This window comes from Gavia stellata, chromosome 2 (assembly GCF_030936135.1).
Source record: "Gavia stellata isolate bGavSte3 chromosome 2, bGavSte3.hap2, whole genome shotgun sequence".
Taxonomy (NCBI): domain Eukaryota; kingdom Metazoa; phylum Chordata; class Aves; order Gaviiformes; family Gaviidae; genus Gavia; species Gavia stellata.
Genome location: NC_082595.1, coordinates 73,933,880 through 73,945,646, shown reverse-complemented (window position 1 = coordinate 73,945,646; position 11,767 = coordinate 73,933,880). Strand labels below are relative to the sequence as shown.

Sequence of the window (11,767 nt, the reverse complement as noted above, 5' to 3'; positions counted from 1 at the left end):
TTTAGATAACATTACCTATGCTGAAAACCGTGCTCTCTCATGATACTTAGATGATAGTCACACTACACACTTTACATACTTCAGGCTAGCCAGATGCACAGTATTAGACTTTTCCTTGTTCAAACTGTCGGAGTGGAAAGGGCTTCTAAATTGGCTAATTCTAATTCTTCTGGAAAACTCTTAGTTACAGGTCTTTTTTGAATTTACCTTGACACAAGAGAGAGCAAGAGTAGTCTAGGGAATCAGACCAAATACTTATGCTATCTAGAAACAGGATTATGGGGAGATGCGACCAGAAGCTAACACAACTCAGAAACATCCAAGATGACTAAAGGAAGCTGGTGAGCATATGGCAGGTGCAATGCAAAAAGAGAAAAAATATGAAATCCATTCTGATACAATGCACAGGTCCTTTATTCCCTCAGCTGATGCTCACGTCCACTAGTGAGGCATCACTTCTCTAGATTTATATTCGCCCATATGTGCTGGGAAACTAAAAGCGTTGACAGCATGCCTTCTACTGTAAATAATGCAAATACCTGATGCCTTTTAAAACAGTAATTTGAAATAACTGCCAAACTCCTCCTATTGCTCATACTTCAAATATTAAGCCTAATACAAGAAATAGATTCAGTTTTAGTGTTTATCTCCCAGACCGAAATGCTTTATAGCTATTCTATGCAAATGAGGCTTATGAAAACAGGGCAGCACATACGCTCTAGAAAGCTAACATAGGGAAATGTTCTATAGGCTACACAGTAGATCACCAACACAATCTAAAGACCAAGTGCCAAATATTTCTTTGTCATGGCTCTCCAAAATATTATTGATCTGCTTGAATTTAACACCAAAGCCACATTTAAACTAGTACATACAAGTTAATTGCCATTGTCATTTACACAAAACTATTTCATGGATCAATGTTTATAACTCTCTATTCTTTGGAGTTTCTCTTCAGATAGCATAAAAAGTGATTTCACATAAAAGGCTGAATCTGAAGTTACATTGACTAAAATAATCCTGTAGATTAAACAACCTAGTTTGCCATTATTACACCAACTGTACTGTTTCCATTCCAGGGCCAGCATGCACAGAGCAGCCTACTGGTCAGCAGAGGGAAAAGAATCACATCAATAGAAAATAAATAGAATGCTCCTCTGACAGGAGTCTTTGAAATTAAACAAGTAGAACAGTGAATATTTCTTGAGTATGAAATACAGAAAGTGGAAGAGATTTTCTGTTTACTAAACATAATGACCTTTGTTTAGATTTTCCAAGTTATTCTCCCCCCACGTTGGCTTACATTCAATACTGTCTGTCCTCCTACATCACTATAGGTAGTGATGTATGATGTAACAACAGCTGAGCAAAATTTCACATAGTTATTAGTTTCTTCTGGAAATGACAAATTAAGTAAATGGCAGCTTGCTTTCAGTGAGAACACTATGATCAAATGGACGATTTGCAAAGGATTTTCTATAGCAAATGCACTAGTAATACAAAGCTGATATTGAATAAATTCAACAAAACATATTTAAACAAATACCAGACTGGGAATCTGAATGGGGATTCTTTTGTTCACTATTTTCCACTATTTCAGCATGGCTTTCCATCAGTTTCTTCTCTTTTCTCAGTTTAACAAATCTTGTGTGAAAATCTTGAAAAGTAAGACAAACAGCAAGAACAGACAGGCAAGGAAGGACAGGAATTCTTATTATCCAATTTCTTTTTATCATTTAAATGACAAAATCACGTAGAAAGGACAGTAGTTAGAGGTATGTCTTTAATGTGTCAAACATGGAAGACAGTATCTTGAATCATAATTTGCACATTTCAGATTAAAGCTGAAAAACAAAGAGTTCAAACGCGCCTAGAATAACAAGTTGAGTTTTTTAAAATGTACTTTATGCTGCTCAGCCAAATGAACAGAAATACTCTAAGCTGTTTACCATTAATCTACAAAACCCAGTGAAAACAGGCTATTAATTTAAAACTCTACTCGTTTCATGGCACTTCTGCAACAAGATGCCTTGGAAAAAACAATCATACAACAAATAAATGTATAGCATATATCTTCCAGTCATCTGCCTTGCATCTTTTAAGAAAGCCTGATATAGATACTGAAGTAACTCAAAATGAAAACCTCAAACTGGAAACAACTTATCAGCTCGGTGCATCACTCAAGCTAATTAGCCAGACCGTACTTCGTTAATATAACAGTATCTCTACACAGTGCCACCCAAACACATCAAGTCATATATATGAAGCACATATTTGTAATGCAGTGCCATACTGGGGATGGAGGTAAGATTTATACATTTACGTAAGTTTGATTCATGCTCACAAAACACTTAAAAAAAAATTCTATTAGCTGACAGCCTGTCAATAATAGTCCTATCTGCGACCAATGTGGAGGTTCAAGCCTAGAAGAATACAAAAGAATCTCAACAAAATTTCAAAGAATGCCAACCTTACCCTTTTGAGAAAAAAATTCAGGTTATTTCCGTATTTGTTATCATCACAGCAATATTATCATTTTTTTAAGTGGGACAATTATTTTGCTATTTAGGGCACATTTAATAACCTTATGAAAGCTAAAAATCTAAGTCGTCTTCTCAGTCATCCCATGCAGTAACTTACTTTATTAATAATAATCCATTATTAATACATCTGAGCACCATACTACTCTTGTATTCTCAATTTTATTATGTCCAACTGCCAAGACATGTTGGAACTTTGATTCAAAAAGCATTACACACAGATTACTTTCAACTCTCTGCAAAAAAATCCAGCCCCTCATCATGAAGAGTATGAACAAGCCAGCTTCTTTTGCAAGTAAATGGATGCCATACTAGCAAAACTGGATAGGCTCACCTTCTAAATGTTTTCCTGTTAAAGGAGAAACTTTTTTTAAGAGAGACCTTAAAAAGTTTACCAGAACTCTGTTTTTATTTTATACATCAATAAGCTGCAGATCAAGCATGTTTCAGTTCTAATAGCTTTACCTCTAAACTACAGAGCTGGTAAGATATTCTTAATTTAAAAAATAAAAGTGGTAGATTTGGTTTGGATGGAAACAACTTGATACTATTGCATTATTTCTTCTGATTCTGCTTTGCATTGTACTTAACCCATACAAGCACTGTTCTCTAAAACTTGTAATCACCCTGCCCTTTAAGTACCTATTCCAGTGTTTTTTGGTTGAAGTAGCATGAAGAAGCATGAGAAGCATCAAAGTTGCCTCAGGCATCTCAGAAAAAACATGGAAGAATGCTGAACTTCTAAATAGTCCCCTGAAAATTTTCTTGGATAGTATGCTGAAAAATGAGGTCATACTAACTGCTTAATTCTCACACTTTTCCCAGCAAGAACACTCTGTCCTTCTGTTTTTTTGAAAAGCTGTAAGGAAATCATAATATCTCATAAGTACTTGATACATAGTTGCACTGCCTGATAGGAACTCTCTCATATCCATCTGAGTTTTCCAGCAGCATCTTAAAAGGCCGGAGAGAGATAAGCAGTCCAGACAACACCTATTAGGGTTATGCCTAAATGGCACAACTGCTGACTAAGATTTGGGTCCTAATTATGACAACACTGACAGGACAGAGTTTTGATTAAAATTGGAGACTACCAGTAGTATCTTAAATCTGTCTTATGAAAAACTGATTTCTGGAAATTTCTGTTAAGCTCCAGCTGTAAGTTATACAAATCACGAAAATAAGAAGCCACCAATTACTACAAGAACAAGAGGCAATCACCGTGTGGAAACTAACTACTCATAGGCTTTACTACCCAATATGAAAACAATGAAGAAATGGAAAACTACAGGAGGAAAGCTTGCAAGCAATGATTTATTTTCTTCCAGAACTATGTAACCAAGTCAATACTGAACTAGCAATCATGTCATCACAGCCCTTTTCCCCTTGAGCCACGGTACTTGGCAAGGGAAACGTTGAGAATACTGACAGACATATGTCTCTGAATCAGCTGCTGTTGGAAACTGTTTCTGTGCTTCTCCAACCTATTACAAATGTTGCGATAAGCATAAGATTATACAAAATAGTCTTATTCATCTGCAGTTTTGAAAACAGAAATCTATAAAAAGTCAGTATAAGGAACAGGTTGGTTACAAAAACACACCTACAAATATTTCAGCAGAATTCATAAGCTACATTGTCTAATTATCTTACTATTTATAATATGTTTCTCTTTACAAGTTTTAATAACTTGAAAGCTACAGAACAAACAGCAGAAAAATTGCTTACAGCTTGAATATAACCCCTTTTAAAAAAAATACGATTACTTTTGAGTTTTATACTTTACAAACTTGCCTTGTAACGTTCTAAAGCACTTGAGTGGCATCAACTTAATCCAAAACTAGGCCTGTATGAAGCATGAGAAAGAAGTAGCCTGACCCCCTGTGGCCAAAAAATTGCAAAACTACATTATTTACCACCATCATCCGAATCTTCCTCAGATATCCACCATGGCACTGAATCCTTTTTCTTTGTTTCTTTTTTCCTGGGCTGTCCCAATGTCTCAAGAATGCTGGATTTTTTCTTTGAATTTCCAAGTGAATCATCTGAAAGAGACTGAGTCAATTGCATACAAGATTAAAGACAGCTTTTACATTTTCACATTGTTTAACTGTCTTTCAGCCACTCAATTCTGGACTTCTGAGTTCAGATGCCTCTCTTTACTCCCCACTGTCTGCCTTTTTTGTATATGCATGACAAAGTTGAGTAAGAAACAATAACTATATTCATGTGGCCTAATACTGCATATTATAATAACCCCATTGCCAGAATTTGGATATGTTAAAAGTCAACTGCTTAGTAGAGTGTATGTTCAAATGAACAGCATAATCAGCTCTTTTTAAGTTAGTTACAACATATAAGAAACAAAATCCTGACTTCATCCCTGAAGTACAGCAGAAACAGTTTTGCCTTGGCCTGGCTTTGTACATGAACAACTTTATTAATATTCTAAAAATAAACCTTCACAAGCAACATTTTAGCTCCCAGCAAATCAGATTTCAGAAATTAATTTTGTATTTTGTGTTCATGGAAATTAATAGAAATGCCAGAGCCATTCCTACCCAACTCTGTGTATTAAGCTTTCATATGTGTTAGTCACCCATGCCGATTTTGACTGATGGCTTAAATCAATGGAGGAAAAAAGTTTATGAGTTTGAACATCCTATGAATTTAAGTTACTGAAGAGTAACAGGAAGACCTACAGACACTTCATAAGACAACAGCACTTTTTTTGAAGTGATGCAGCTTTTTTTGAATAAAACTAATTTCTGCTCTTTTCCATTAATAAAGCTCTTTGTGGCTTACAGCAGGCTCAAAGCCACAATTAGCTGTCCAGATATTGAACAAGGAAATACATGCATTAAGCTAGTGCACTGCAACCTTATGTGCTACGTATTCTTTGTGCTTAAACTCAGTAAACATGGAGTTAAGGGGAGTGGCATACTTTTTATTTTTATCTAATTTTTAGCCATAATTGTTGAAACCAATTGTCCTAAAGTGTCTTAAAGAACACAGTGAATAGAGTTAGCAAAAGCCATAAAGGGTAAGAAACAAAGAATTCACATATGAAACGCATCATACGGTAAAATTTCAAAAGCTTCACTTTTGTAATAGTCACAAATAAGAAAATGTGATAGTATAAACAGAATACTAGAAGCAACAGGACTGTGGGCACTTAATATGTAAAACACAAGAGGATGTTTTATTAAAACAAGCCTCTGCACTCCACTGCCTGATTCCTATTGCATAAAAAGCACTGCCATAAAAGCCTATATTTACTGTATATCTAATGCTTCAATTTATATGAGCCTAACAAGAACATCCATAAATCAAATGCCAATTATCCAAAACTATCATTTAAGAAAAGAGTAATTATAAGAAAATAATATTCTTATGAGTATCTCTGACGAATAACATCTTTAGAGTTTACAGTTTCACTCAAGAAAACGAAATGCCTGTCATACAGTCTCAGAAAGAAAATTTCAGTGCTCCGAGCCTCGTGCTTTCATAAAACACAATTTTAATAAATTATGAAACTGCTAGACAACTGGGTGTATTGCAATTTCTTTGAGTTGGCTCAGTTACATTGAACAAAACAGCTTTACATTCTTAATAAATGTCCTATAAATAACAACTTCCCTACACTAGTCACAACACAAGTACTAGTGCCATTTTCCCCAAAGGTCAGACTGCCTCCTGCTAGCTAGAAGTACTGACAGGTGCTTGATGCAAGCTCTGTTATCGTTTGCTGTTTCTTTTACAACTAACAGTATCCTCTACTCTGCAAGCAGAACTTCAATGATGCTTGTACTCCTTAGAGTATTGTAACTAAAGAAACTGAAACTCCCACAGGTTGTTCTCAAGTTCTGGAAACTTTCTATGTCCAGCCATCTTGTCAATTGCAGACAGTAAAGTTGCAGCAGCTGGGAAAGAAATGCTGACACAAAAATACTAGCACATTTTTCCCAACATGTCAGTTGCCTCAACAGCAAAACTTACAGATTCTTTTCTTCCTTTGAAAAAAAGTAAATAAATAAATCAATCAACTTTTTGGACCAGTAATGGCTTTTCAGTGCCAGTAAATGGCACTGATTTCTTCCTTCCCTTCCTCTATAAAACAGCCTGTTAGCCTTTCAGGAACACAGACACCAAAAAAAAAAAAAACCCAACCCACCAACCCCCCCCCCCCAAAAAATTTAAAAAAAAGGAAAAAAGTGTCAGTTTTTAATCTCAACTTAAATAAAAGCCAAAAGAGTCAGTTTTAAGAACTGGGACAACTACATGGCACATAATCAGCTTACCACCTCCTAACACATGAAGGAACTTGAGAAAGTAGATAGGTCATACAGGATTGGATCTAAACCACTCAGACTTTCATGACCAGTTTTCCTAATTATTTCATGAAACAAGTATTTTTTAATAAACCAAGTCTACTCCAAATTATATTTTAGTACAAAATAACACTTTAATATATTTGATCTTTTAATAAAATCAAAAATGTTTTTCAAACATGGTTTAACGTGTGGTGTTAGTCTTCCAGGTACTACTCTACAGATTTTCTAATAAAGATGGTATAGCCTTTCCTTTTGAAAGTCTTCCTTCTCAGCTGTCCATGAATATCAAGTAGAACAAAAGTCAACCTAGAAGACTAGAAGCAGACAGTGGCTTTTTCCTAACTTTGCTTTGCTTGAATTGTCATCAAAAAAGGCAATTAATTGAAGCACTGTGTATTAGAAAGAGCTCCTCACATTGCATGTCCCAAGGAAACTTCACAGCCAGCACTCAGAAAACTCAGAATCTATACCAATATGACAGATGATATGTAAATTAAAGTGCAATAGGGAAGTACGCTACAGCAAGATACTGGTGGTGGGGAGTGGAAGGATCACAGGCACACATGGAGGAGGAAGAGAAGAATTATGGATGACAACAGGCTGAGCTGGCAAGAGGTTGGGAATAAGTGTGACCAGGCAGACATTTGTGTTTCCTTCTGTATAATGACAAAAGTCTAGAAAATCCTCTTCACTGATAGCTTTTAAAGTTCAGCGCATATGCCAGAAGACTTTAGTTTAATCCTCATATTAGATCTGCATCATCCAACTGTATCTACAGTCCGTCTTTAACTTTATATGTTTTAATCGCAAACATACACACAATCCTCTCCCCAAACAAAGGCAGTTTCACTAGGAGTTATTTAAAAGGGAAAAACCATCCTGATCCTCTTCTCTGAAAAATTTGCTTAAACAATATTAAGTCTTCCTCAAACTACTAAGAAACAGTTTTTGCCGTTCCCGCCCCCCCGCTGTTATACTCTCAACACAAACATCACCTACACAGCAATTTCAGACAATGGAGCACACCAGTTTCTCATCTTTCTAACATTAAAACACTGCACACTTTTTATAAAAAACAAAAGCAAAGGGAGGGACATAACAGAAGATGCATGGATATAAAGTAACAGAGGGTAGATAATACTGTTATTTGGGTCTGTAGCTATCTGGCAAAACATAAAATAATGCATATTTTTAATGACTGGATTGGCACTATATGTGTTTAAGCAAGTTCAAACACTTTGCAAACACTTTCAGTTTGAAATGATAAAAAACAATTAAGACATGAGTTGTTAAAAGGTATGTTCTCTGGAACATGCCAAATACCACTTAGAATAATCCAATACAGCTATTTTGATTTTTTTCTAACTCGAGCATTCTCAATGTGGGCAATAGCTGAGGAGCAACAAGAGCATGTCAAATGAGGAACAAAATACTAGAAGCAATCAAATGCAGAGTTTTGTCAGATGTGCAAAATAAATAAAAGAATAAACCTCCTTTGTCTTCCCCAGAGCAATTGCCTTCATAACAATAGTAAGTGCATAACTTTTGACAGAAATACAGAGCCTAACTTTCTGTTTTTACTAACATTAACAATTTCAGTGAATTCAAGTATGTCACAATGTTCAAGAATGTTACATCATCAAATTAAAGGCCAAAATCTACCTTTAAGTTATTTGTGAATCTTAATTTTCAGATGGCATTTTGCTTTCCTATTCTCTCAATTTAGTATTGCTCAGTGAAGTTACATTTCTTCTGTATCTGTAAAAACACTTCACAAGCTGCATGGTCAAAGCAGAGTTACAGATCTACCTCGGAAAGCTAAAATCTTCTTGAAAAAGAACCCTCTGGTTACTACAGATCTTTACTACACAGTACAACATGCAATTTTTATAGAATCTAGCACCTACATTTTTCACAAATAATTAAACTGTAGCACAGCCTCTACATCTATAAGCATACATTACATATAACAGAGACCCTCAGAATATTCTCTGCTATCATTAGCTACACTTATATACAGCAATAGAATCTAGTAAAGGCCTTATGCATGCAGTATTTATATCTTAGGGTTACCACTCTGTGTGCCTGATAGACCAGAGTGTGGTACATTCTGAAATTACAGGTCTATATGCAGTAAAAAAACCATACCAAGTTAGGGCATTTTGACATCTGATAATTGTTAGCTTAAGTCATAACCCACAGACTTGCATGACTTTGCCTGTACTCAAAACCATCAAGAACCACGAGGAATAAAAGGAATCACATTAAAATTTTCTAATCACTACAACATAGTTCATTTTTTTAGGATTAATACAAGAATTTTTAAATAGAATTCAGTAAAACATAGCTTGTGCTTACATACAGGAAAAGCTTTTTATCCCATTTTCAATTATGTATCAACTGAAGCTTCTGCTACTAAATAACACACACAATTAAACTGAAACAAAAATCAAGAAGCAAGGGCTCTTTCTGAAGATATAACCTAGCAGTGACAAAATATTTATTTAATCACAAAACTGTTCTCTTGATTTCAATACAGCAAAATAGTATGAATTAAGTTTAGCAATGAAGCGAAGACCTTGCAAAGACCCACACATAAGAAAACTATGTGAATTATGTGATAAAAGCACAGCTGCATCTTCCATTTCATATTCTTCCATACTCGATTTTCCCCCTGTATTTTAATAGGGAAAAGGGATATGACCTTGCTCTGAAACATACCTCTTTCAGAAACTCTTCAAACTGCTCATCTAATTCTTCTTTTGAAAATCGATGAGCCATAATCTGCAACTGGATGTTACGTTACCTTCCAAACAACTGAGTTTAAAAACTAAGATTTAAAATAAAAATAAAGTTAATTAAAAGCATTCTGAAATTAGAGGTAGCCTAGTGATTTGCTGCTTCCATAGAGAGCTATAAGCAAAAAAAAAAAAAAAAAAAAAAAAAAAAATCTCAAGAGATGCCAAATTTCATTCCTCCCACTCCTAATCTAAATTATTTACTGAACAAGACAACCAATGCAAACATACCTGGATTACCCAAATTCCTTATAATCAAAATACTCATTTCCAAAACAACAGTTTCAACATTTAAACTTTGAGGGAGAAATAAATCACCATCGTTACATTTTTTCTTCAAAAGACAGCTCTCTTAGCTACCCACAATTAAGCATTTTGTCAATGATCAAATAAGAATCCACTGCAGTAATACTTCCCATCCATTTTAAGGGCTTTTAATTCCTTTCTGTGTTTCTGGAGACATCTGGCATTATAAGTTTTGTTTCATCATCTCTGCTGTGCTTAGGACTCAGTAAACAATAAATGCATGAAAGTCTTTAAGTTTAGAGGATGACATTTGGTTTGATCTGCCCTGACACAGAAAGCCAATGGCACCTGCCCCCCTCCCATTCCCAAAAGTCTGTGTTGACTTCTCAGGTATAAAATATGCTCCACACTCAGAACACTACAAAGCTTTTCTATATCACGCTGCTCAACACACATGGCTACCTTCAAAACTGCATATGTATCACAGCATTAAACTACCCTAGTATCTTCCAGGCTGAGAAGTGCTTTGTAAACATAAAAGGGCTAAACATTTGCAGAAATGCTTTTACCATTAAATAAAACTTCTCCCAATATGGAGCCCTCTCAGTACACAGGACTGTTACCTACCTAGTAAATTGATTTTGACAGGCGAGTTGTGACAACTGCTTCCTGCTTTCACTCCTTATTCATCCATAGACCACCCGACACTTTGGCTTTGGCAGTTAAAAAAAAAAAAAAGTTATAGCAGACAGCCCAGACTTTGAACAGAATAAGATATCCTTCTGTAAGCACTTGGACAGTATCTCTGAAAACATGGTAAGAAGATTAAGAATGTTACCTCTCATGACACACGTAATCTAGCATGCTTTTATACTTTTACATCAAAGAACACTAGATGCTAAATACTAGATGCTTTAACAGTCTACTAGCTACGCCAACTACTTCAGCAAGTGGAGAATACTTAATTCCAGCCTTGCCAGAAAAAGATTCTTCTGACATTATCTGTACTTCTGTCTACCTTATAATGACAGCTTTTATAAAAACTAAGAATATAAAACTTTATTTTTCAAATGGACAACAAATATGTCAGGCAATTTCCATAACGGAAAATTACAGACAAACATTACCCTTAGCAAATACAATTTACAGCCATACCTTTAGAAGTGGAGGCTCACAAATGACTTTGCAAGTTGTAAAACAAAGAAGTCACTTGCTGGGATCTATGCCATAACACAGAGCCGAAAGCAGAAGTTCTGGGAAGGTATGGCTAAACCACAGGGAGGAAGGAAAGCTTAGACAGCCTAACGCATTTCACGTAATCTTTTAATCATCCCAGGACTAGGACCAGCCGTGACCTGATTCTCCTCCTTCTCCAGCTTCCCCTGAAGCACGCACAGCTGGCACACGGCGGCGGGCCGCGCTCCTCTCAAGGCCAGCCGCGACTTCGCGGGTCTCCCCCAGCCCCGTCCCCTCCCGCCCTGGGCCAAACGACTGCTGGCGAAAGGGTGCGACGGCCCCCGGCAGCACGGGGGCTCGGGGCCGGGCGGGCGGAGGGCGAAGAGCAGCCCCCGACGCGGCACCGCCAGGCCGAGTCGGCGGGCAGGGCTCGGCTCCGCAGCCCGAGGGGACGCTCCAGAGAGCGGCGGGGAACGGGAGAAGAAGCGGCTCAGAGCCGAGCGCGGCCCGCCCGCTGCCCTGCCTCGGGGCGCCGGGAGCGTACCTGGGCCGTGCCTGGCCCCGCTCGGCCATGGCCGCCTCCCTCGCTGGCTGCGCGGCGCGGCGCGGCGCGGTTGCCTAGGAAACCCTACCGGCCACCGTACCGCCCGCCAAAACTGACCGCGGGGTGGCG

At 37.1% G+C, this 11,767-nt stretch overlaps 1 protein-coding gene across 1 annotated transcript in view; it reads right to left on the bottom strand.

The window, feature by feature from the left end:
* Positions 1 to 9,662, bottom strand: part of CEP162 (centrosomal protein 162) — a 48,340-nt gene extending 38,678 nt beyond the window's left edge. Inside the window, exons 1-3 of the mRNA XM_059831215.1 lie at positions 9,596 to 9,662; positions 4,457 to 4,595; positions 1,541 to 1,657 (exon numbers count right to left, since the gene is read on the bottom strand). Coding sequence (XP_059687198.1) covers positions 1,541 to 1,657; positions 4,457 to 4,595; positions 9,596 to 9,655 — 316 coding nt within the window. The 5' untranslated portion in view covers positions 9,656 to 9,662. The remainder of the gene's footprint in view (positions 1 to 1,540; positions 1,658 to 4,456; positions 4,596 to 9,595) is intronic.
* Between the last annotated feature and the right edge of the window lie 2,105 nt (positions 9,663 to 11,767).